The sequence below is a fragment of the Rhinolophus sinicus genome, linkage group LG03 (assembly GCF_036562045.2).
Source record: "Rhinolophus sinicus isolate RSC01 linkage group LG03, ASM3656204v1, whole genome shotgun sequence".
NCBI lineage: Eukaryota > Metazoa > Chordata > Mammalia > Chiroptera > Rhinolophidae > Rhinolophus > Rhinolophus sinicus.
In genome coordinates this window covers 13,319,460-13,346,678 of record NC_133753.1, presented here as the reverse complement: position 1 = coordinate 13,346,678, position 27,219 = coordinate 13,319,460, and the positions used below count along the sequence as shown (strand labels likewise).

Here is a 27,219-nt window from a genome sequence, read left to right as displayed (position 1 = left end):
CTGCCTAGACCTTGCTCTTCCAGGTCCAGCTTCTGTTTTGATCCAGCCAAAAGGTTTTAAAGGCTAAATTCTAGGGCTTTCTGAATGCTTCACAGTAGGTGTTCCAGAAGTAATTAATAATGACTGCAATTAACATTGCAAATGATATTTTAAAATGAACTTTGTGTTCAAAAGTATCACCTAGAATATTTCATCGAAAGAACCCCACTAATCAGGAAAACTGATGCCAGAGGTGCCAAAATTGATCAGTGGAAAACATCGGTTTATAACTGAAGGAGAATACGTAAGTTGAAACAGTGGAAACATTTTGTGAAAATGTACATTTTGGTAATTCTGATTTCAAATTAATAATATCAAGGAACTACAAGACACTAAGATACTAAAAGTTTGACACACAGTAACATCCTCTATTCAGTCGGGGTAAAGCTGTGAAACCTCAATGTTTTACAGTTCACTCTCGAAAATCACATAATTTCCAAGTCTAGTAATATAGATTCATTTTTATTCAGAAATACTTTCATATTCACTAACTGTAATTAAAAGTTTAAAAATTCAAAAGGGACAAAAAATTACATGGGTCTTAGAAGCTATGTCAAACATGCAACATTATAAAGGTGACATTTAAACAGTATAATTTAGCCCTCTTGATTTTCTTATAATCAAATTATTACAACAGGAACACAAATATACCATATATTACTCTTTAGATTTTTGTTTTACAATATGTTATTGTCAGTGGGACATTTTAAAATGTTTAAACCTCACAGAAAAGCATTTTTTTAAAAACACACGATGGATGAAAAAAATAATCAGAAACACTCCTGTCCCTTTAAACAGTATGGGAATGAGAAATATTACCATAAAAAAGAAGTTCATTCCATTCTCTTGGAGAGCTTCCTCTGAATATTTATACTTGCGTCTATTGTGCTTTAAACATAACTCTTAAAATCAATTTTAGATTTAAAATTAACATTTTGTTCCTAATTTGTTTCAAATGTACTCACTTTCAATACTCCTTTTCACTAATATCTTCCAACTTTTCCTCTTCAGTGGTTGGTTTCTGAGTAACTCAGAGTGAGGCAGATCTGCACTGTATGAAGGAAAGCCTATCTCACAGCTGATAACACATACCTGCTGGTCTCAATAGTAAGTTAAACTGCTTTAGGAGTTAACATGGGAATTGGAATCAGCCCTAGGATATTGTATTTTGGGGAAACAGCCCTAGATTTGACATTTTGGAAGCTCTATATTTTGGAGTGGTAGCCTCAGAGGAGGGAATACAGAGATGGCTCCTCTGTGAAACGTACCGGTTAGTCCTCACCTACTCACCTCTCCCAGTGACAAGGCCATCTTAGCCTGAGCCAAAGGCCACACTCTCCCCCTCTAATTCAGCCTGGTTCTGCCCACTGGGATGGGGGAAGAGGGACTAAGAAGCTAAAACTGACCTCAGGCGTAAAGTTAGGGGATGAGGGAGCTAAAACTCAAGTACCTCTTGAAATAGCACAGCAATCTCCCATACTCCCACAAGTTTGGGTTGTGGTTTTGGAAGACGAGGTGAAACTATTACTAACTCTTCTTACAACCAAAAGAAAATAAAGCCTCTTCAAGGCTTCTTTTAATGCTAATATAAACTTGATTTTGTTTGTAAAAAAGAATGGAGGTTTAGGTGGAATAACTCCAAGGAAACAAGTGAGTCACTGACAGTGACAGGCCTTGAATCTCCGGGGGATCCCTCCCTCCGGGCGATCAGCCCCCACTCTCCATCCCAGCATCTCAGTCTGAGGATGGATAACACTGCGTTTCTGTAAAGACACAGGCATCTTGCATTTACCATCCTGCACACACTCTGTCCCAGTCCTCCTACATACCCTTACTCTTTATCTATTCCAAACACTTCTTCTGACACAACGTCCATTGTTAGCATTTCATCTGGAAAGCAACACATATATTAAAACTCAGATTTATTGTTTTTCACAAAAAAAGTGCTTAAAACCATCCTATGCAATTGTTTCTCACTTCATTTTCAACCAGAAAAATCAAACTCATTTAGTCTTACAAATAATACTGAAAAAAAAAATGGTAAATCTGATTATTCTCTTACATTTTTAAATAATGTGCTTCATCCCCAACTTCCCCCTTAACTGACTCATCTCAGTACCTTAATGAGTTGAACTCTTGTCTGGAAAATATAGAAGGTACAAATATATAGAATTTTTAGGATAAAAACATTTCTGAATATAAAAATGTCTAAATGTTTCAAAATAACACTTTTAGATTCTTCTTATAGTTTGGATTTGGTAACTAAACTGCTTTAGGTACCCGAGGCTTTTTAAAAAATAACAAAGACAATAACATGGTTTTAAATACACAGTTACAAAGGGACCACTCATATCTGTGGGTTATCCCCATGGAAAATTCAGTTTCTCGACAAGAAAACCACAAATATTTTAGTCATAAAATAAACCATTATCAAAAACTTCTTTCAGATACAAATCTATGCGCCTTAATGATTGCCAGAATTGCCCAGCATAGCTTCAATAAAATACAGAATTGTCTGGAAAATACAATCTCCAAAATGTGTGCAAATCAGACCGACCGGAGCAGGGCAACGCCCTCGACACCCAGTGCTGCTTCTTGGGCATCGTTCCCAGGTAAGACGTGCCCTCTTCAGCCTCATGCTCTGCATACTTCCTCAGTGCGCTGCCATTCGTGCCGTCCTTCACTTCCAGGTGTAGCCTTCTGCGTGGATGGGTGTCGAGGAGAAAGTATGAGTTAGATAAGCACTTTTCTTTAGCTGTAAACGCTTCATGTGATCGGGTCCCCTTAAGAAGCGTGGGAGCTTATATGAGCCTTGAGCTTTTCAAGAACTGGATGAGAACTCTGTATACGAACGTGTACTGGCAGAGGGTCTGCACCATCATCATTCTCTGCTGCCTCAGCATGTCCAGCACCCTTGGGATGTCTAGCACCTAGATTGAGAGAAACAGTGATGAGGGTAATGTATCCCCCGGAGAGAGAAAGGAGGGGGGGATGTCCTAGCAGAAATGTGGCTACGAGACAGGAGTCCCCTGTCTATCTTAGCATCTTCTATTAAAAACCCAAGGAGCCTCATTCAGAAAGCGCTGTTAGGTCACCAGTTTCCTCTCTCCCCAGCCTCGAGCCTGGCCCACTTCTCCCCACACCAACAAAAGGAAATAAGCACCTCATTGTGTTCCAGGCAGGCGATCATGATCTCTGACAAAATGACGACGCCAGTCCTTCCCACCCCAGCACTGCAGTGGACCAGTAAAGGAGGGTTGGGGCTCTTTGGTTCGCTTGTGCTATTCGTATGGCGTCGAACAGACTGGATCTCTTCAAGGTATGCTGTGAAATACCAAGGAAATAGAAAAATACTCAGGGATTAAGGCATATCAAATTGACAGCTTTCAGATTTTCTCCACTGACCGAGTGGACTCCAGGTAAAGGGCCCCGGCTGCAGTTAACCCAAGGCCCAACCCCAAACGGACAGTGTGGTCTTGGGTGAGTCACTGACTCTGCCTGGCCTTCCATTTTCTCATCTACAGAATGAATTGGAGGAGAAACTAAGAGTCAGTTCTAGCGTTCTACTGCTACCAAATATATTTTAAAACCATCTTTTGTTCATCCTTCCCATAATACTTTAAATTTTGTTTTAAAACAAGTCCAAAGTTTATACGAGACAACATAAAGGAAGTACGTCGGGAGCATGCGTCTTCCTCCCTGTGGCTGAGCTAACAGCTCCAGCAGAGGCTGTGCTGGCAATGAAGACACTTACATAAAAACCCCTTGAGGTCCTCCGGACAGCCGTGCTCAGGCCAGTCTGTGTACTGCAGGTGCCAGACTGTCCTCTCCTGCCCCGTGAGAAGGTGCTTCATCTTCAAGCCCGTGGTGGCGTAGCAGCCGGAGTCTGTGCGGAACCGGGTTGTGATCTTAAACCTTCCATAGGTGACGGTGTTGTGCCTGGAACCAAGCCGTGGCCAGTATCTAAAGCTCTTCTCCCTTCCACCCTCCTGTTAGAGACAAGTACATGGACCGTCAAAACCCAACACCAGAGCCGGCAAAAGAAGCCCTTTCACATGGACGGCGTGTCTGAGAGGCGGAACCGCAATCCCACCTGCCTTTCTCTCTAAAGGTTGGGATCCCCCATGATCAACATTAACTTTTCAGTTGAGGCTGAGAAAATCAAGTAAGAACAACGAGTACTTACCTCTTCTGCTGTCACCATTGCTATGATTGCAATTCCCTGTTCCCACACCATCTGCCAAAAGTCCTGACAGGTATTCTGCAATGGCCCCTGTGTGGCAATATAATCCCATTCAATTCCACTGACAGAGACCTACGATTAGAAAAGGTCAAAGAATTAGTGTGTGTGTGTATAAGACATGTATGTGTATGTGCATGGATGTACATTTGTTCACAGTAATACTAAAAAGTGAACTGAGTTATTGAGCAGAATAAAGAAAGGCTTTCATCTTTTTCCTTGTTAGTACAATTTCTATTACTGACATCTTAATAAAGCTATGTACGGTGAATTCACACAATATCTATGTGACCTGGGGCAATTTGCTTAACCTCTCTGAATATCAGTTCTCACATATAAAATAAAAACACTACCGACCCTTATAGGGTTGTTGCCAGAACCCAATATACAGAGGGTGCTCAAAAAAAGTATATACATTTTAAGAAAGGAAGACTGTATTAAAATTGTAATACTCAATATACACCGATAACAAAAGATGAATACAAGTCACATTTGACTTCTGCAATTACAAGAGGTGCTCAAAGTGGTTACCATCAGCGTCCAGACACTTCTGATTACGGAGAACTACTGCTCGAGCAACGCTGACCAAAGTGTCCACTTGTTTACATTTTTTTGGCACCCCCGGTATATGTTGCCGGACACATAATCAGTACTCAGTAAGTAGATGTTATCGCTGCTGTTATGGTTCCTCCTCTTATAAAAATATCAACATCACAGTACCCCAACTTTGGAACAAAATTTCCCCTCATGAAGTACTAAACACACTGGAAAAAGTATTAGCAGTTAAGACAAAACCAGTTAAATATCAGATTTCTAGGGGAAAAATACCTTCCAACTTAAAGAGGTCTCACCTCTGAACTTCTGAGTCAAGTTCACCTGCTTTAATGACACTAAGTTTCCACTTAAGGTTTAACCTCCTTGAGAACAGTCTAACATAATGATTACTGGCTTTGGAGTCAGGGGATCTGGGTTAAATCCCAGCTCCAAGGGGACTCAGTGACAGCAATCACTTTTCCGAGTGCCCGCTGAACGTAAAAGCCCGGCCAAGCACTGGTCCACCCACGCACTCATTTCAGGCGCCAGCCCCGACTCACACCCACATCCTCTCACCCCACGCCCACTCAGCGACAGGCGCCCTGCTGGTGCCAGTTGCACAGCGAACAAGAACCAAGGAGGATGGGTCTGATGGGGAGCCTCAGGGGGAGGCGTCAGCGGTTCTCTATTCAGAAGTGAGCGCCATGAGGTCCCACACTGGTGAGCAGTGGGCCCAGCATGTCTGAAGCTCGGACTTTCCACTGTTCTTCAGGTTGCCTCTGAAGATTCTGAAATGCCACTACAGAACTACAACATTATTCAGTTTGCGTCCATCAGTCAAGAGCGACTGCATGAGTTATTCCAAAGAAATGCTCGCTTTTTAAATAAATTATGTCCATAATGAAGAGCATGTGCATGGATTCCCAAAGACCATCGAGGATACCAGCATTCGCAGGCAGACTGCCAGGTCTCTCGAAAGCCTCAAGTGTGAAAACGCTCATGTCCAATATCACTTGCAAACACAATAAAATGTGGGAGAGAAGAAAAACAACACCTGACCATAGACACTAATTCACTCACTATAAGGAAATCTCTCCTTCCCAAAATGAAGCACTGACCCTGCAGCCAGCATGAGCAAAGTACACAGTGACGGAGAAGAGAGAGCAGACGTCTGGTTTCCTCACTACCTGTTGTGCATCATCACTTTTTCCATTTTAATGGATGTAACGTTACTCAGTTAAATGGCGTTATACTACTTCCGGGGGGGGAGGGGGGGAGTAGGACTGCTTCTTGGAAGAACAAAATAATGTTTAAAAATAATTACTGGAGTATGAAAGAGAACAGATGGCACCATGGTAAGTAAAAGCTTTGGTGAACACACCAAAAAACCCGCTTTTGTTACATAAAAATGCATGTAGGTTTGTCATGAGGAAAAATCAATTCTGCTTGCTCCTTAGAGCATTTATGAGCTGGCAAGAAGCCTTCAGATTTAGGACAAAGTCCTACAGCTGGGCTAATCAGCGCTTCGAGTCCTGGTGGCACTGCTGGGGGCAGAGGGGTTTGCCCCCCGGAGAGAGGACAGGTGGCTTTGGCTCTGCAGGCAAACACTTTCCAGCCAGCCCTGGTGTATGGATTTCCCAGCAATACTATCGCTTCTCACAATGATTCAAAACTAGGGTGTTTTTAGAAGACAAACATGAATACAATTCTAGCGTTCTCATAACTGAACTCGAAACTTCACATCCTGTTTATTATTCTAAACACTCCTCTCACCTTCACATGAGACGCGTTGATGTAACCAGTATTGTTTTCTTTGGTTGGGACCAACTCCACTCTGGCATCATCATAGGGAAGGACGTCTTGGAACCGATTTCTTTCTGCATTTTCAGGGAGGCGTGCGGTTGAGCACTCCCCATCCACCAGCCGTTTTTTAAGGATCCTTTCATATTCTGTGAATACCATTCCCTGGTCTAACCGCTGTTCCAGAATTTTACACTGTAAAAAAATACGTGGCATAATATGAATATAGTGACATGCCACAGCTGCCTTTTGACTATACATTTGAAATCTCGTTTTCTGCTTCAAGTCTCGCATTATCTAATACTGAAAATTCTAGGTGCAACCAAAGTTAAATTTTTAATAAGCCGTGACACCAACAAATGAAATGACCTTACTGGTGAGAAATAAATGCAAAGTTCTCTTTAAAGGTGAAACTTAGCCTAAAGCAATTTGTTGAATTCATTTTCTCTAAATTTATGGTCACTTTATTTGTGACCCCTGTGAAACAGAAAATCCTCCTGGAAAACAGTAAATCCCAGAGTAGAATAATCAGTTCCAAAATCTATGCACAAATGCTTCAGTTTTATAACACATAATTATATATTTTTAAAAACCTGAAAACGGCAGTAAATACTGGAAACGATCTCCAGGATCCAATTGTAAGCAAATTCGATTATCATGCCTGTCTCAGTCACAAAAGAAGCTTTGAAAAATTCAGTTAACCCTTTACTTTTGAGATACATTTTTCAATAAAAGGAAAGCAGTTAGTGTCTGCTTTCCTTCCTGCGTGTACTCATAGACATTTGTAGGTTTCCTTGAACTTTAAGGCCATCAAAAATCAATACTGCCAGGTAGCTGGAAAAAGGTAAAGAACACTCAGAAACAACAGCAAATCAACATTCTAGCCTGAAATTATCTAGTAAGACATTAGCTATAAAATTCCCCCCATTTTGAGGTCACTTACAAAATTCCTGAACACTCATTTATGATTATTAAAGGTGCTGGAAAATTCACTAACATCTCAGGAAGCAGTTTTGGAGCATTTTATCCACCACCCAAGAAGGGACACAGCCCGTGTGTCTCATACGTACCCTCTCATCGTTAGTGGCTCTGGCAGGTACTTCCTTTCCCTCATCGGGCAGAGGCAATCGAGATAGGGAGAGTCCATTCAGGGCAGCCAATTTGAGAGGGCCAATTTTTTTGGCATCTACTCGGCTCTTTTTCATTCCCTATAAAAATATTTATATGTATATATGAAACATACACAAACACAACCTCCTTTGAAAAGAAATTTCATTGGACTGAAGACTGGAAACAGTCTCCTTTGTCAACAACCAGAGGAGAAATTACACTCCACACAAGCACACACACCTTTGTTTAACAAACATTAGGAGGAAGACATTCCTTTCAAGGCCAAAGCCCTGATAAGTCTTCCAGATAGTCGGTTTTGAAATGCAGTTGGTTTCAGGGTTCTGTTGTAATGAAAGGTGAGGCCAGGCAGACAGCATTCCTAAACAAACTCCCAAATTTCAAAATATGGCACATCAAAAAAATCAGCTGCTGTCCAGAAAAAGGGTTTTTTAAGTAATCACCTGATCGCAATAAGCTTTTGTAATTTTTAAAAAATAAAAATTAGTTCTTTAAATCATACTGAAAAAATAATAATAATTGTTTTCTGTGGCAGCTCTCTTTATTCTGTTCTACACTATGTTGCAGACGTTTGTGACCTGGAGTGGATCACCACACCTCTCAAAACCGCCACATGTTTAAACCAGAAAAAGAAAACAGGGCTGAAATCTCCTTCGGGACACCAGGAGGATGGGATGTCAGAGAAGCATCAGCAGAAGTCTGTCTCCTGAAAACAGGTGTTTCCTAAAGTTATTGCTAAAGCTAATGATTTTTCTTCTCTAAGGCAAACAAACCCAAGAATGCTAAGTCTCCTTAGATAGTCTACGCCTCCTTGGAAGCCATAATAACTGTAACGACAGTAGCCTCAATTTGAAAGAAACAGTTTTCTCAGTTCTGTCTCATAAATGAAACCAGCTTGCCCAGCCTGGGAGGGAGGGAGGAGTAGGAGACAGGAACAGAGGGAGAGAGGAAGACTAAAAGGTTCCCATACAGGTGAAAAATTCATGATTCTAACGTGTGCAGAAAATAGTAGTATGCTGGCCAATGTTTAACAACTGGCTGTCCAGGGCAGGAAGTTCTGATCAGCAAAGTTTGCCAGTTTCCGTGGTGCAGACACTCCCACCATGGTCAATCTCAAAGTAACATCAACTGGCTTACAAGAGTCCTGAAAATTTAGCAGCTCTTGTCGGCCAGTATGAGGTGGCTCCAGCACTTCTCTGAAAATGAGTCAAAATGCCCAGCACGGAGGTGCTGCACGAAGTTGATTAGCTGTAAGTTCCGTTCTGACACTGTTATTTGAAGAAAGGGGCATATAGTCAAAAGTAGCCTCAAATGCCCCTTACTTAGCCATTAAGAGTCCAAGCAGAACCTGCACAGTGATTTCTTATGAGAGAACACAATACTAAGAGTGCAACAGAAAAAATCTTTATGAGGCTATATGAGCACTCCAACCAGTCTTCCATTTTCAGATAGCAATCAAATCCCTGGAGGTGGAGATGGGTGGAGCATTCTAAAATGTTCCTGCTTGTCTACAATTTATTTCACTTTTTAATACTAAACCTCTATAACCTTAATTCCCATTAGCAAGTGAACTAAGTTGGTTTATTGTAACAAACAACATAATGGCAAACCTGTGTTATTATAAGGGGTCAGAAGGTTTAGTACAGGGTTGAGCTCTTTAATTCTTGGGAAGCCAGGAAGTTAAATGCATGATGCAACCTTACAGTAATAAGTTAAATTTGACCTAGCACTTTCTCTATGTCAGGACCTCTCTATCCCTCCAACAACTCTCAGGAGTCGAGTCATCTTCCTTTACAAATGAGAAAACGGAGTCAGAGACATTAAATAGCTTGTCCAAGGCCTCTTCGTATAGAGAGATGGTAATCAGTGTCAAAACAATAAAAAACTATCTTTCATTAAAATCAGTTGTGCTGCATCACAGAATTCAGAAAGCGTTTTTCATGCCTCTGTGGGACTTAACACAATGCCCCAGCGGGCAGAGCAGAGACGACTGTCCCTGTGTGACAGACGGAGAAGCTGAGGTTCTGGTGCACGAAGGGTCTGGCCCACTGAGCAGAGAACTAAAAACAAAAATGGCCGAGTCTAGACTCAGACACAGTTTTTCCACTCTTAGGTCCACTCTTTTCTCCTGGCCACAGCTGCCATACCCGTTTTTCGAGCAAGGAAAGTCCCTTATTGGAAAAGGGGAATGAAAACATAATCCAATTACATAATTTTATTAATACTGTAGGTCTCAAAAGTCAATGAGAAAAAAAATGTGTATTTTTAGAGAATCAAATTGATTGAAGCCCTCAGATTTCGCAGAACTTTCTAAGCCCATTAAAAACATTCAGGGACAATAGGCCTGAATACTGGACCGTACTCAAAAACAAGGATGACCTGGGAAAAAAGACTCCGGTCGCTCATAAAAATAATGGACATTCTTGGCGTGATTAGGGACAAGCATTAACAGGCCCTGTGCAGCTGGCCCAGGGTCTCAACCCCTGACTGCGGAAGCAGCATCCTCAGCGTTGTCCCTACCCTGCACCTCTGATCATGAGTCCGTCCCTGCACTTCGGCCAACCTCACACACTGGCTTCCACTGTTCAGGTAGGTGAATAAGAATGGACTCCCCCCAAAAATTAAATAATAAACTTGAAATTCAAACCCAACATTCATTAAAACACATTTAAATCCATGGCACTATTGTTTTAGTCTATGTATACTTATCTATTTCATGAGCACCATAATATTGTGTGAATTTGTTTTCCTGCTCATAAAGAGGTTTATAGCATCTCAAAGGAGTTTAAATACTAGGCCAGAACCACACTTGTCATGGGCCCTCAAGTCCGAGTTTGCAAAAATTGGCGGGGTGAGGGGAGGGAGGAAATGTCCTAGCTGCCAGGACACTGGGAGCCAGGAGGAGGTGGAATGCATAGGTTAATCTCTTTGGCTTGGCCACAGTGCAGGGCACGGGGTGTGGACACACGGGCATGAGCAGCTGGAAACCTGAGCAACGCAGCAGGATGACTTAGAGTAGACCCGCTGACATGACAGTCACAAATGCTTGGCCAAAGCTTGGGGACTCCAAGTTAAAAGGTTTCAATGGAAAGACAGAGAACAGCAAGGCTTAGATAAGCAATTGCTACTTAATAAAATATTACATACACTATAACTCTATGTAGAACAGTGTAGAAGATAAGAGAACAGGTTGCACAGATAAACATGGGTTTAAAATTCCACTTCAGCCCCTCACTAGCTATGTGACCTTGGGAATGCTACTTAATATCTCAGAGTCTATTTCCTCATTGGCAGGAACAATAGACCTGTTGTAAACTGGACACAGTAAAGCAGATGACATGCTGGGCACATGGCAACTGCTCTGGGAATGACAGAGATGATGTTTTGCTCTTTTCTATTTTGCTTCCAGTTGGTAAGAAGTGCTTAACTAGTTCATGGTTACTTGTTAAGCTGAATATTAAAGAGCTGCATTTTCTACACGGGACCTTCCTTGGGTTCTTAGTTCATTTAATCTTTCTTTTTATTAAAGAGACCTGGAGCTCTCTTGACAAAGTGCCACGTTCCCAACTCCAGAATCGCTCTCCAGCCCTCAGAGATTGTGGCCAAGCCTCTGAGGCTGTATCCACACGGCTCCAACACAAGGACACAGGAGGAACACTTCCGTGGCTGCTGCTCTCAGACATCGCGCCAGCAAACCAAGCAAATGCAGCCCTGGGCTGAGGCATCAGCTCAGGGTGCTGTTAAAGCAATGCAGCTGAAGTCATGAAATCCTAACTGCCGTTTCCCTCACACTGCATTGTGGCAACACTTCTTTCATTCCTCCTATTCCATTCCACAGAGCCTCCTACATTTACATTTTCACTTCATCTAATAACCTCTAGAAAAAATACTGAAATTCTAAGCAAGCCCCATTATTTCCACAGGTGATCAAACTGAAATGTGTTCCAAATAAGAGAAAAACAGAATCAAATGGAGGGTGGAGGTGGGGGTCGGGGGTCAATTATAAAAGTTAAAAGGGAAAAAAAAGTGAAAAAAAACGTCAGAAGCAATGAGTCAAAGGAAAGACTGACAGAGGCACACGGCACACCGCTCGCTCACCCCTAACGGAGGGAGTCCTTCAACGATGTTCTTCTTTCCCGAGAGGAGGTCCGACACCGGCCTCTTCTTCAGCGAGTCCCTGCGGGCGCGGTACCTGCCCGACGTGGTGAGGTCGGACTCGGACATGGACGGCGTCAGCAGCCCGTCCCTCCTGGGCCGCTGGGCCTCCACAAGCATGTGCAGGGGGCTGCCCTCCGTCGCCCTCCGCTCTGCCTCGGTGACGTGGGACTTGGGCTCCAGGATGTGCAGCGGGCCGACGGCCGGTGTGACCGGGGCGCAGGAGCAGCCGCCGCGGGGCTCACGTGCCCGCGGGGACAGCCCCGCACGTGCGCTGCGCGCCTCCTCCAAGTCGTCCTCCTCCTCACTGCTGTGTATCAGCATCGTGGCCTCGGACAGAGACTTGTTATGACCGTATCTCGGCCCTTCCGGCTCGTCTGTCTCTCCGCGTTTTGTTCTTTCCATGAAAACACTCGGCTGGGAGCCTGCGGCCACAGCCCGCGGGGCCACATCTGCGGCCGAGGCCGACATGGTCCTCTCCTTGAGCCTCAGGCCTTCCAAGCTGTGCGTGAGGCCGGCGATCTCCACGCTGTTCCTCTTCTGCGAGGGGACGTGCCGGGCCGCGGTGAGCGGCGCGCTGACCTCCTGCAGGGAGTGCGCCACCGGCAGGCTGTCCTCCTGGAACGTCTGCACCGAGTGGTGCACGCGCCGCGTGATGAGGTCCGGGTTGCTGCTGCTGATGTAGAGGTGGCGGGACAGGTCGGGCGTGCTGTTGGCCGGCCGCGGGCACGGGTAGGGCGGGGGTGGGCGGTACACCTGCGTCTTCATGATGTTCGGGGCCGGGTAGTCCTGGGCCTGGAGCTGCACGTTGGTCAGCTCGGGCACGCTGACCGCACCCACCACCGGCCGCCGCTCTGCCGGGTAGGGGTAAGGGGACTGGCTGTGGAAACTGTAATTCAGACTGAACGGGTAGTGCGCCGACGGGGGCGAGGCGAACAGGGCGTGCTCCCGGATCTCGGGCTGGCTGTAGACCAGCGCGTCGGGCCTGCTGTACGCGTACGAGTTGCCGATGCTGAGGTTTCGGAGCGAGTGGCTCTGCCGCTGGGCGTGCGCCATCCCCCGGTTGAGCTGCTTCATCACCGTCTCGTAATCCGGGGTCGGGCGGTATGACGGGGGTATCAGGGCGCTGTGCCGGTGAGACGGCACGTAGTCGGCTCTCATGACGTCGCTCCCAGTGATGCTCGGGTTGGAGGACATGGGGGAGGGCTGCAGGTAGGGCTGCGCGTTATTTAAGGAATTCGTGCTGTGGGCGCTGTACACACTGCCGTTTCGGATCCGACCACTGAGGTCAGCCTGGGCTCGATCCAAACTCGTCTGAGAGTGACAATAGTAGCCATTCTGGTTGGTCACAAAGAGATTATCTGGAGGGGGAAAAAAATTTTTAAATGTATTTTAAAACGACAGTTTTAAAATGTATTAAATTGGACTGGACCCATGACTCCAAACATTGAGATAGGTCCTGAAGGATAACACTTGCAATGTCACTTATGAAAATCCATGCAGAAATGACCTGTTTTCCCCACACGTGCTGAGTGACCCTGAGCAGGTCATTTCCTGGAGCCCCGGCTTCCGCATCTAAAGAATGGCAATGGCTCCGCCTACTGCAACGGGGGTATTCAGGACTTGGCACCCAATAAAGATCAATCAAATCTAAGTCCAACAGTAAGAGTACAGTTGTGTCACGAAACATTGTCTTTTTCTGAAAGTCAAAAAGATGTGTTTCACTAGAGACAAAAGAGACCTTCTGGGACTCTAGGGCGCTGTGGGCAGAGATGCCACCCAGGCACTGGGCGAGACTCTGCTTTCTCCTCCTGTGGGGATGTGGCCGCGCTGATGCTGAGCAGTTCAAGCACCAACTAGCTGTAAATCCTTAAGTGCAGTTGTAGGCATTGCAGGTGGGGGAGGTGGGTGGGGGAGGCCAGCCCAGCTTTATCAGCAGCCTCCTTACCTCTGAGATCAGGCATAGCCACGTGACTAGTTATGGTCAAGCGAAAGTGAGCAGAGAGTTGACAGCCAGTTTTCATGCTCCCTTCCCCCTGCCACCCTGACCAACAACATTCCATATGGAAGAGGCTCCCGCAGCCTGAAGCCCTGAGGTAGGCTGACATGGAGCAGGATCCTCCTGCCAGTGCGTGATGGACAGATATAACCTGAGCAAGAAGCAACTTGTGCTGTGTAAGCCACTGAGAGTTTGGCACTGTTTGTTCCCACAGCACAACCCAGCCTATCCTGACTGGATGGCAGCATGTAGGCAGGTGGGATAGGGGCATTCTGGGTGAGCAGCAAGGGCAAAGCCGGAGACCACTCCTAGAAGGCACGCTCGGTTTGGCTGGAGTATCAGGTGCTAGAAAGGAGTAAGAGAACAGTGGGAAATAAGACTGCAGCAGTAACATGAGGGAATATCGTGGAGAGCGTTGAATACCAGGCAAGGGGATGGTCATCAGGTAGATGAGATGAGCCTGGCATCTGTATGTCGGCTGAACCAGGGAGGGTGGAGATTGAAGAAATCAACTCCTGTGACGCAACAGCTAGTGAAAGCTTTGTTTGGAAAAAAAAAAAAGACTGCAATGGATCAGCAGCAGAGGGGCAGGCAGAGGGGATATGGAACAGATGTTATATGAAGTCGGGGGCAATACGATTTCTAACTGACTGGAAGTTGAGGGCAAAAAAAGAAAAATTACACGCAGTTTGGAATCCAAGGAGCCAGGAGAGTGACTTCATCAAAAAGATGAAGTAAGGAACATGAGAAAAGGGACAGACTTACAGAGTGAAGAGCTCCAATTTAATATTTCAATCAACGTTCCACAAGCTGTGAGAGCTGATAATATTTACTGTGTGCCTACCACATGCCAGGCACTCCACTGAGGGCTTTACATGCTATCGCTCCCGGTGGGAAATATAGATTTGACAGCCATCCTTGCTGAAATCTGAAATGTGGGTGAGCCTGGTGTGGAAGCCTGCACGGGGAGGGAAGGTGGCCAGGGACAAACCTCAGAGCAGTGAACAACACTGATGGTGCAGGAGGAGGAGGCAGAGCCCGGCACACTGCGAAGAGATTTTTCAACAAGGAGAGAAGGCTGCAGTTTGATGTCAGGAGGATGTGGGCGGGGGGCAGGGTGCTGAAGACCTGCAAGAGGGCAGCTTGAACAGAGTAGCAAAGGCGGAAGGAGTAAACGGATAACCAGAGGCAGCACACAGGTGTTACTCTCAGAAGTGGGGCAAAAGAAGAAAGGAAAAAGAATCATTCAAACCATAGATGGAAGAGAGGAGAGGAAAAAGTAGCAGCATGTTTGTAGACTCAGGAAAACAAATGGGTAGGAAGGAAGCACTAACAACTCAGAGAGCCTTTTCCCAGAAGTGAGAGGGCATGGGGTTGCAAAGCCAGTAAGAGCAGGTGCCATGAGGAGAGCATAGTGAAGGTGAAAAACATCCCAAGGTAGACATTCTCGGAATCCACACCCCACCGCACTGCTTCCCTACTGCCCACCTCGCTGCATGGAAATTCTCATCTTTACCATAAGACCTGGCACATATAGTCACAACCCATTTCTGGGCCCTTCACACATCACTTCCTACCAGTTCCCCATGTAAGGCCACTAGACCACTTTACTCTCCAAACCCCTTCCTCATTCTGTGCCACGGCATTCACCACCCCCCAAAACCAGGAGCAGCAATCCCAATCAGCAATCCCCTCTCTCTCTACCTGTTGAAACCCACCCATCTTCCGAGGTCCAGAAAGCCCTTCTCCATCTCCCCAGCCTGATGAGAGTGATTTTTCTATCAAACGGCACAGGAATTGCTTGCTCTCGTTCATCAAAACAATCACGTTCTCTTTGTACTTAAGTTATTTGTGTAATTGTCTTATGCCCCGCTATTAGATTCTAAGCTTCTTAAGATGTAGAACGACTTCTCTGCATAAATCTCCTTGGCCTTTATACTACAGCCTTGTAAACAGAGTAGAGAGTAAATGTCTATTAAACGAATGCTTGAGATTCAGCTTTGGAAGCGGTATCTTAAATACAGCTCCCTACACGAATCAAGTGAAAAATAAAATAAATAAAAATAAAATGTTTAAACCTTTACAATGGGAAGGTCTCAGGCAGGGAGAAATCAAAACGAACCTGGGATATCTTGTGCCGAAAAATAAGGAAGCACTCAAAGATTAATGGGGGGATATTAACAGGACATAATAGGAACCATCTTGAAGAAGCACCAATGGACCAAATTCGGGATCACGTGAGCATCAAAATTTAACACGTGAGCATCAAAATTTAACACATATGATCCAGCAATTTCTCTTCTGGGTGTTTACCCCCCCCCAAAATATGAAAACACTATTTCATAAAGATGACTGCAGCACTATTTACAGTAGCCAAAACATGGAAACAACCTAAGTGTCTATCAATGGATAAATGGATCAAGGAGATGCGTGCATGGGCCGGCCCGGTGGCTCAGGTGGTTGGAGATCTGTGCTCCTAACGCCAAAGGCTGCCAGTTCGATTCCCACATGAGCCAGTGGGCTCTCAACCACAAGGTTGCCGGTTTGATTCCTCGACTTCCTCAAGGGATGGTGGGCAGCGCCCCCTGCAACTAAAATTGAACACGGCACCTTGAGCTGAGCTCCCAGATGGCTCAGTTGGTTGGACTGCGTCCTCTCAACCACAAGGTTGCCGGTTCAACTCCCGCAAGGGATGGTGGGCTGTGCCCCCTGCAACTGGAAAACGGCAACTGGACCTGGAGCTGAGCTGCGCCCTCCACAACTAAGATTGAAAGGACAACTTGACTTGGAATAAAGTCCTGGAAGTACGCACTGTTCCCCAATAAAGTCCTGTTCCCCTTCTCCAATAAAATCTTTAAAAAGAAGATGCGTGCATGCATGCGCACACGCACATACACAGAATGGAATACTACTCAACCATAAAAAGGATGAAATATTGCCATTTGTGGCAACATGGATGGATCTTGAGTGTATTATATAAGTGAAATAAGTCAGTCAGGAAAGGACAAACACTATGATTTCACTCACATGTGGAATATAAAACAAAAAAGTAACAAATGAACTAAACACAAAAACAACGCAGATACTGATAGCAGAATAGTGATTTTTATAGGGGTGGGGGTTGAGTTAGGGTAAAGTAGGTAAAGTGGGTCAAATATATGGTAACAAAAGGACTTTGGATGGTGGGCACACAATAGAGTATACAGATATTGAATTATAATGTTGTATACCTGATATCTATATAATGTTATTAACCAATGTTACCTTAATAACTTTAATCTTTTAAAAAAAATTAATACAGTAGCTCCTCTTACCCATAGTTTCACTTTCTGCGGTTTCATTTACCAGTCAACCATGGTCCGAAAATATTAAATGAAAAATTCCAGATGTTTTGAGAGAGAGAAAGACCACATTCACATAACTTTTACTACGGTATATTGTTATAATTGTTCTATTATTAGTTATTGTATTAATCTTTGCTGTACCTAACTTGTAAATTAAACTACATCATAGGTATGTATGTATAGGAAAAAGCAGAGTATACACAGGATTCGGTACTACTCGCTGTTTCAGGCATCCACTGGGGGTCTCAGAACATATGCCCCGTGGATAAAGGAGGACTACTGTACTGCAGATTCTCTACACATGTGCAAGAAATTGAATATAATGGCGGTTTAGTCTATGAATCCAGGGTGGCTAGAATCATGACAATTTTGGATATAACTTCAGCCAAAAATTACCCTGGTTGGGGGTGGGGGGTCGAGATCTCCAAATCATCATAATTTATTCAAATAATTTTGAAAGGCATTTGAGAACTAGTACACCTTACCTTGGGAAGAAGTGTATGGTTCTGTATAGTGTCCGTTATAATGCAGCTGGGGTTGGGGCGGCATCACATAGGGTTGGGGTTTAGGCTAAGAATTGGAAAGTTGGAAACAGGGTTAAAACACATTGCCTACGTAATATACGTAAAGTACTTTATTGCTGGCTTCCTTCCCTCCATGAAAAAACTTCTAAAGGAGCCAAATATATTATACATGAAACGTAAACATGAAGCCCCTATAGCTCATACTATATACCTATCATTGTCAGTGTTTTCCAGAATGGCAAGGCCAAGCCCTAGGCACTGATATCAGACAGCAGACAGCGCAAGAAAACAAGCTGTATCCAAGAAGTTAAAAGCAAGAAGGAACAGACTCAAATTTCCCGAATTCTTATATAAATAATTGAATATAAGAAGCTTAGATGTAGTATATTTAATATTATTGGGCAAAATTGTCTAGTATTTTAAATATCTAACTTCTGATTACTCTTGGCTAATAGTCAAAAATTGTAATATTAGATTGGACCTAATATTTAAATATGTGTCATATAATAATATGATAAATATTATATATGTTATATAAATATTGGGCTTAACCTATGAAAAAAATCACCATTTTTTGGTCAAAAACAATCAAATACCGACACTCTTTTGTAGTTCAAACTAAAATTTAACACTACCAAAGCCTATCTTATTAAGGAAAATGACATCACTAAAATAAACACAGCTATCATAGTTTTCCTTTTTTCTTACCAGAGACATCCTTGAAGAAGACCGCCTCCTAATTGGGTTCACTGTGATGGTCTGAGTTTGCCTGTAAAACAAGGCATGTCTTTGAGAATGCACGCACACACACAATGTCTTTCTAATTCTACCCAAATAAATTAATAAGACGTTAAAATGATAAATCTTCTAGTGTGAAAAAGACAAACTCATCCAATCATAAATTTGAGAAAAGGGAGGAGATTCTCTGTCCTTATGTGGGGCCTCGGCCCTTTCCTGCTGCCCAGTTCCCTCTGACCAGGTTCAAGGGCTTGAGACTCCTCATGGAACATCAGCGGGCTCGGCAGGGTAACTTTCCCTGGTCCAGGTAAAACCTCTGGAGTGACCATAAGCAGTGGGGGAAAGAGGCGAGGCTAGATCAAACGCATCCTAGGGGAAGCGAGATTCCGAGTAATGCGCCTCACCTGAGGCCTGGGTCAGCACTGACCCGCTCCATGAACAGTCCTGAGGGCTGGCATCAACTGCCAGCCCAAAAGCCTGCAGCAACGGGGACGGCTTTAACTAAAAGTCTGTGAACCACAGACTACAAACATAATGAAGAGATAAATTTATAACTTTGGTTACTTAAGAATTTGTATTTCCTGTAAGGAGCTAAGTTAGGGAAAAACAAAAACGTCAAAAATTTGGTTCAGTGGGCGTGTGGTAAACCCATTCACTTTACTTTGAAGAAACTTTTCTCTGATTAATTTCACATGTACTTTTTAAAAAGCAGTGAGAATATTAAGGAGTGCCTACTGACATCGCAAGTTCCATCTTTAAATAAAATTAGGTCAAAAAGGAATAAACAGAAAAGTCCATTTGTAATTCTATCATTTTTAAACAGAGGCAGGCATTTTTCTGTCTTTGTGTGTGGTGAGTTTTATCACAAGTAAGATCTAGGAACCTAAACACAGGATTCTTGGCTTCGTTGATGACTCACATAATTTTGTCAAAGCACTTTTAAACAACCCTTTACCACCTGTCCCTGGGCTCAGGAGCTCATGTGACCTTAATTACCGATTACAAAAATATTTTGTGACCTTTGGTTATAGTGTCCTAAGGACTAATTACTAGAAAATCCATAATCACAAGATGAACACTCACTCCATTTAATCAGCAAATTTTCCGTAATATCAAGCCTCATGTCTCATAAATTAACATTATTTTTTAGCATTCTAACAACTAATATATTCAAAACCTGAATATTAGCTTATTTTTACAAGAGTTTTGAGATAAAAGAAAATTAGTGCTTATTAAGCACTTAACGTCAGGTGACTACAATTGCTTTTATTAATTGGCTTTTTTAAATTAAATACTTTAATAATCTTTTCAATCTCATTGGAAGGTATTAAGGTTGCTGATGAATAGCTGTCTCTTTCCCAAAGGATGTTCCATTCTGCAATATTAGGTCATTCAATAAAATGGACGTTAAACCCATTAAGACTGCAAAAATACCTTTATCGATTGGTAAAATAATATATGTATTGGTAAAGGAGGAGGCCTCCTTAGTGAAACAATTCAGGAGGGTGTGTCTGGGCTTTTATTTAAATACTCCTTAACCGCACATTAATATATTCCTAAAATCAGTGTCCGAATTTGAAGACACTGCCCTTCGTAGCCTTGAAATTTACTTTGCCTTTGTTCATTCTCCATTGTCAGGGCTAGGTTTAGGCAAACTGGTCCTTTGAAGTTTATATTTAGTCCAGAGACTCACTAAATGGACTGAACTTTTAAAGTACTTTGCATTCAGAATTCAGAAATGGGGAGAAAGGATTGCTGCGAGAATCCTCCAGCATATCCAGAGTTGCCCAGCCTGCAGCGAAAATAAATATACAAGTGGTAAACACAAAACCCAAGGATGCAGAGCTCAGGACAGGCAGCAACTCCCACACGCGCTATCTATGCTGGCACCCTTGCCAGCAGCACCCAGTATGGGGGCGACAAGAAAACGAGTACATCTTCCTCTTGCCAAACTGTCTGACGGAGTCAGGCTCACCATCAATCAGTTATAACAGTCTAACCTCCTCTTTCTTATTGCCAATGTTCTTGTAAATGCAATTTACTGTGAGATCAGCTATCCCCAACTTAGACACAAGAGAAAATGATGTGATGGTTGGTTGTGTTTTCCAGACTTTTGGGGCAGTTACTACGCGGATGGGCGCTGCTAAAATGAGACAGGTGAAGAATTCTTAGGGGGGCAAAAATCACTGGAATGTGTGCACTGGAGAAGACAAAATAAGAGGCTGAAAGCCCAAGTTAAATAAATGATGGTGCTAAAGACTGAACATAATTAGCTCGGGGAATCGAAACACCAACCCCGTGAGGGAGGCTGGTTATTACCTGATTTTACAGATGAGAAAACTGATACCTAGATTAAGTAAATTACTCTTGGTCACATGGGAAATAAGCAGCAGAACCGGCATTTGAACCAGGCAGGTCTGTCAGCTTCCTGAGCACAGGCGCCTAACAACTGACTATTTGTCTGACCCCTCTCCCCAACCCCAACTGATTTGTAAGCTCCACGGAGGCAAGAAGATAGACACACCATGGCATCTCAAGGAAGCCCTCAAATGTTTGTTGAACAAATGACATAGGGAGGGAGGACTGAAGTTGATGCTTATTGCTAAGCATCTCCAGTTGAGCTCATGTTTCTACGAGTTGTCTGAATTTTGCTTTGTGAGCTTCCTGTCTTACATACTTCTGGCTAGTGCAGAGGAATGAGATTTTAATGAACAAAAAATGTGTTGGAGGGTGAAAATACCTAAAGAGGTGAGTCTATGACTTCCCTCTAAGGGACAGAGGTTACTCTACCTTCTTCCAGGCCTCCTCAAAGCCGGCGCTAGGCCTAGAAGTGGGGTGACCCAATCCCCTCCCCAGGCAGTCTCCTGATCACAAAAGTCTCCAGAACAGAGGTGGACACCCGCTGCTGTGTTCACTGATAGACCCACACTGCAGGGGACACACCGACCCTGTCGCTGTGCTCAGCAACCAGCCTGCTGGTGACTGAAATCCAACTTCCCCTCTAGAGAGAGACCATTGTAACCTCTATCACTTGGCCTTGCATAGAGCGGGGTACCATCTTCCCCTCCCCTCCACAGAGAACCTTCTCAGGATGCCTTTTCTCTCCCAAGCTTTTCCTCCTATAAATCTGAGAGGCTGATTATGGCATGACCGGTTCTGGGGTCTGGGGTGGGGGAGAGGGGGTTGAAAGAAGTCACTGACCTAAGAGACTGACATTATCTTGTTTAATTACTAACCCAACCCTAAAGGAACATTATGGTCCTATTGTCCCATTTTACACATTAAAAAGCAAAGAGATCACTGTTATCTAACATTTTTAAGGCTTCAATGACATAAGATGATTCTGTTACCTAAAGTACCCTGTTTAAAAGTGGAGGGGGGAGGCCAGACATGATGGATCACGCTGTTCTATAACTTCTAAAACAGTGACGTGGGGCAAGGTTAGGTGAATCTCGTAAGGCCATCTCAAACACCATTATATTATACATCAGGCCTGAAGGGTGGGCAAGGGGACACTCAAGGAGTTAAGTTTTCCTTTCAATGCAAACAGACTCCATCTCCTGAGCCACCAGTGGCCATAGCCTGAACCAGACGTCCAGTTCCAGGCCTGCTGCAGCTTCATTAAATGCCCACCACACTGAGTTTACCCATTCAGACCACGAGAACAAGTCTACCAAAACTTCAGAATCATTACGATATTAAATGTGACTGAACAGTCTATGCTGGGAGCCTTAAAAGAAATGACCATAAAAATTAAAGTTATTTTCTGTTTTATTGCCCATCAAAATATTAAAAGCTAAGAATTCATTTACTTCACCTGGGGACCAAGTGCTCACAATGAAATATATTCATTTCCCACAGTATAAAGTGGATGGCGACCATTACAAATAATTACATACAAATAGTTCATGGACATGGACTTCCATAATCTACTGGATATAGAGAGATAAAAACAAAATGTGGAAAATAGCCCTTTAAACATAATTATTTCATTTTAAAAACACTCGTTTTCCTTATACAGCTATAATATATGCAACTCAAGACCACGTTAATGTGGTTTTATTTATATTTGGCAATAAACAACTATATTACAAAAATTAGATTTCTAAGACTGAATCATTTACCACAAACAGACAATAATTTCTTTTCCCCTGAACTTTAAAATCATTATCAGGGGGTTTTGCTTAAAAAAAAAGAAAAAAACTTTTAAAAAAGGTATTACCACCATCAACCAATATGGGTACCTACTGGAAAGGGATTGTATGTTACGGTGTATTCAAAATGATTGATTCTCCAGCATTTTCCAGAGAAAGAATGTACTGAAACAATGATGGCTCAATATTATGAATACTCTTAAAACTTATGAAAGGCTTTCTACTTATGAAAAGGCAGTTGTCCAACAGATTACATACCTACTGCTTGAATGCCAACACACTTCTGCATACAAATAATGTCACACACGGTTGGGGAACCAGGCCAGCCCAGAGGAGCCCCAAATGCAACTATCCTGACTGCTAGCACCACTGAATCTAGCCACCAGGGGGAACACTTTCATACACAAGTACACCCAGAACTCGAAGCCAGGCCCATGCAGAGGCGCTCCCACACTCACAAGAAAGCAGGGTGGCTCCTCCCTGTTAGTTAGGGCTTTCCAAAAGCCCACCACCAGACCAGCAGTAGGACTCAGATAAAAACATGGCTGGCGGAAATACGGGAAGGAGAGAGGGACACCTAAGTGCTAATAGTTAGATAGTTGTCCCAACGGACTTCATTTCCTTTTCTTCCCCGGTTCCCAAAAATGGGCCTGTCTCTTTTGCTTTGCACAGTTGCTCCTGACCGGAGGTTTTCTTCACACCCTGGGTCCCTGTAAAACAGAAAGCACTTCCACCGCCTCTCCTCTTCCTTCCTGCCCCTAAGGGACAAAACGTCCTTTTCATATATTTTTTTTTACATTTACAGTCAGTAATAAAAGACTATCAAAAGGAACAATTCTGTCACTGTTTCACTCAGGCGTCCATCATTTGCTAAGCCGGACACTGGAGCACAAAGCTGAATGGAAGGAGAGCCTGACCTCATGGAGCCCCACCAGACAAGACAGACAGATCACATCCACGTCAAAACCGCAGACACAAGTCCTCTAAGCGTCTAGCACAGCGGCTAACAGCACAGCGTCTATTCTCACTGCTCCCAGTTACTAGCTGTATGGCCAGGCCACAACACTGCACTTGTCTAAGTCTCCACAGCTTCAGCTGTGAAAGGGCAATAATCATTGCAGCAAACAGCGTTACTGTAAAGATTCACGGAGACGAAAGCTCTCAGCATACTTGACACACAGAAGGCACTGACTGAATGAGAACTACTGCTATGACAGTGGTAGGGAACACAGGACTTTGAGAGAGACACTGGACTAAGCAGTCAGTGTGCGGGGGACTCCAGGACGGCTGCCTTTCAACTGGCCCCTGAAGAATGACTGAGTCTGCCAGAGAAGAGAGGAAGGGCGTTCTAGCAAAGGCGTGAGGCTGCAAGAGGCATTGGCATCGTAAGGACTGATGGGTTCTGGAAGTCAGGGTCAAGGGTCAGCTGGGCAGACGAAGCCAGAGGAGAATCACAGGAGTCTGCACGCAACCCCACAGCTGAGGAAGCGTGGAGGAGAGAGACAGGCTCAGATCTTACTCTGAGCTGTAACTGTGAGAGCAGTGCTACCTCTTCTACTCATCCATATAGAATGAGTATGGCTGGAGCCCGGGGAGATGGGGCAGGTGAGGCCAGATGGGAGGCAACTGCAATGGGCCAGAGGCGAGAGGATAACTTAAAAAAAGGCTGTGGAGATGGAGCGAAACCAGGTCTCAGTCTAGATGCCCCTCCGCTGGGAAGCCTTTCCTAGTTTGGGGGCTCTGGGTTAGGTCCCCTTCTCCCAAGGGCTCCTACAGCACCACAGACATCCTAAATCAGAGTTCCTAACAGTTGTCTCTGTAGATTCGTTCAACGAATCCATCAAGGCCTAATGTGGGCCAGGCCCTTGCTCAGCACTGGGAATATAGGGTTTAACAAGACAGGGAGAGAGTCTGTCCTCTACATGGCTGAGGAGCTCACCTACTGGGAGGGGAGGCGGACAATAAACAAGTAAACAAACAAATACACAAATTCAAGTGGTGCTAAGTGCAATGAAGAAGAATAAAACAGAGTAAGGGGATAAACAGAAACAGGTAGTGGAGGGGATATACAGGTCGCAGAGACAGTCTCTCTGAAGAGGGGTTCCTCTGATCAGGCACAAGTGATGAGGGAGCGAGGCATGTGAGGACATGGGAGAGGAGCATTTCAGGCAGAGGGAGGGGCAGGTATAGCGTCCCCAAAGGTGGAACATATATACAGACCAGAAAGGACACTAGTGTGGCTGGAACAGGGTGACCGAGAAGGAGGGTAAGGAAACAGGTTTGGAACCAGGCAAGCACCAGATGACGTACAGCCTTGTACTTTTAAGGATGATGGAATGAATGCCAATGCAGGGTTTTAAGAAGAGTGACAGGATCTGACTCATGTTAAACTAAGATCATGCTGGCTGACATGGAAAGTAAGCTACAGGCAGAGGGCAGGCACAGAAACAGGGAGAGTCAGAAAGCTACCATAATATTCCAGATGAGAGACTATGGTGGCTGGCAATAAGTTGTTAGCAGAGGAGGTGGTACAAATGGTCAAATTTCAGATATATTTTGAAGGCAGAGCAGGCAGAGCTTGGTGATGAATTGGATGTGGGATGAAAGAGCAACAGGAATCAAGTAGGAAATAAGTAGGTTTGGGGCCTGGACATGGGGGTGAAAATGGTGGGCTGCCATTTGAGAGAAGGAAGCAGGTTTGGGGGCAAGAAGAGGAGAAGCAAATCACGCGTTTTGTTTGAGACATATCCAGTTTGGGATGCTTTTTAGGGTACCCACGTGGAGATGGCAAGTAGGCAGCAGGATGTGTGAGTCAAGTGCTCAGGGAGAAGACGGGGCTAGAAATGAAACCAGATGCACTTTCATCACACATATGCTATCTTTAGGCCTGAGACAAGGCGAATCCCCTGGATAACAAGTGTACATAGAGAAAAGGTCCGATGATTAAACCAGCAAAGGTGACTCAGAAGAAACCACCTAGAAAAAGGAGCAGCAGGAGGGTGGAAGAGTAGAGTGCAGGAAGGAAGGGATGGTCAGAGGTTAAGTGCTGCTGAGCAGTCAAGCTAAAGGACTGCTGAAATGACCACTGGATGAAGGTCACTGTCATTGTGACAAGCAGTGTCACTGGTGTGGCAGCTTAGGAGAAACAGGAAGGAAAGAAAGCAAGTACATACAACTCTTCTAAAGAAATCTGCTGTAAAGGAGAGCAGAGACATAGCACCGTGGCTAGAGGGCATGTGGAATAAAGGAAAAGTGTTTTAAGATGTGAAACATTACAGCACATTTGTGTGCTGATGGGAATGACCTAGCAGGGGCTAAGGAACATGGACATTAGGAAGAAGGGGCATAAATTCTTCAAATGGCTTGAAAAGCAATCATCTTTAATTACTCAAAATGTGATAAAAATATAAAGGATATTCCCTTTTTAACGTTCAAGAATTAGAATAATTCTAGCTGAAAGGGATCTGAGAGGCATATCTGTGGTTATTATAAGTTGGTCCAAAGCTAAAAGAAAAAAGAAAAAAAATTGATAAATAAAATTTTAACATGCAAAGAGTTATTATAAAAATGTTATAAAACTGATATTTTTCATAAAATTTGCCTTTCTAGATGATACAAAACAGCTCAAGATGAAACTTTCTAAATTCCTTATTTTCTGTAATTTCCATGAACAGGATATACTTACAGGCTACACTGATTTAGTCTGTAAAATTTGTGCCGCGCAACACAGAGTCTCCACACATATTTTGCTGTTTCCATGTCTTCCTAGCAAAGAAAATATACATAAAGTAAATGAAAGCACATTTACATCTCGCTAGAGTTTGGGGACAAGACATAACTGGGTGACATAGCATGTCAAGTCACTTTTGTCACACTGTGCTTCTTTCATTTTCTAATACTGTGCCTATCACAGAAACGTTAGAATTAGGATTTTAAGTAAGACAAAAAATCTATGTTAACTGTGTCATTCTTATATTAAGCAGTTTCAAAATGACTAAGATTTAAAAATTATGGAAATACCAACTTTCAGTTTGACAAATAGATACTCAAAGACATCTTTAAACAAAACTTATGACTCAGTGACTCAACATTACCTTTGTCAAGAGAGAGCAAAAGTAAATAACCGTGAAACAGTATTTCTACAGAGCCATTCACTCACCAATGGAAATTAAGATATTAGTGCTGACTTCCTCCCCTACTTAGTCCCTTAACTTTAATTTAAAGATCAGGGAGTATTTATCCAAGGACTCATTCATTCAACAATATTACTGAACAACTACTTTTTGATAAGTGCTAAGCAAGATGTTAAAATTTTTATAATATTTTATACAATTGTGAAATATTATCATTTTAACGCCAGCCCCCCAAACATGCACACAGGAATGCTAACTTGTTAACTTTCAGGAAAAACATTCCATGCAGACACTTAATGTTTACTTACAGTTTGAAACTGGATGGTCTCCTCTTTATTTGCCAGCTCTAATGCGAAAAAGGACTTATTGTGGGACATGTTAGCAATATCATGCCACCTAAAGAACAACAAACACGAAATACCAATGTGAGT

General features: G+C 43.7%; 1 protein-coding gene across 2 annotated transcripts in view; it reads right to left on the bottom strand.

Moving 5' to 3' along the window:
- Window positions 1–480: 480 nt before the first annotated feature.
- PTPN21 (protein tyrosine phosphatase non-receptor type 21) overlaps window positions 481–27,219 on the bottom strand; it is a 66,558-nt gene continuing 39,819 nt past the window's right edge. For both annotated transcript variants that reach the window (XM_074327076.1, XM_019744536.2), the window contains exons 9-19: window positions 27,097–27,184; window positions 26,341–26,420; window positions 18,472–18,532; window positions 17,725–17,809; window positions 11,840–13,257; window positions 7,684–7,821; window positions 6,587–6,808; window positions 4,226–4,354; window positions 3,794–4,028; window positions 3,203–3,363; window positions 481–2,969 (exon numbers count right to left, since the gene is read on the bottom strand). In XM_074327076.1, the coding sequence (XP_074183177.1) occupies window positions 2,841–2,969; window positions 3,203–3,363; window positions 3,794–4,028; window positions 4,226–4,354; window positions 6,587–6,808; window positions 7,684–7,821; window positions 11,840–13,257; window positions 17,725–17,809; window positions 18,472–18,532; window positions 26,341–26,420; window positions 27,097–27,184 (2,746 nt within the window). In that variant the 3' untranslated portion in view covers window positions 481–2,840. The remainder of the gene's footprint in view (window positions 2,970–3,202; window positions 3,364–3,793; window positions 4,029–4,225; window positions 4,355–6,586; window positions 6,809–7,683; window positions 7,822–11,839; window positions 13,258–17,724; window positions 17,810–18,471; window positions 18,533–26,340; window positions 26,421–27,096; window positions 27,185–27,219) is intronic.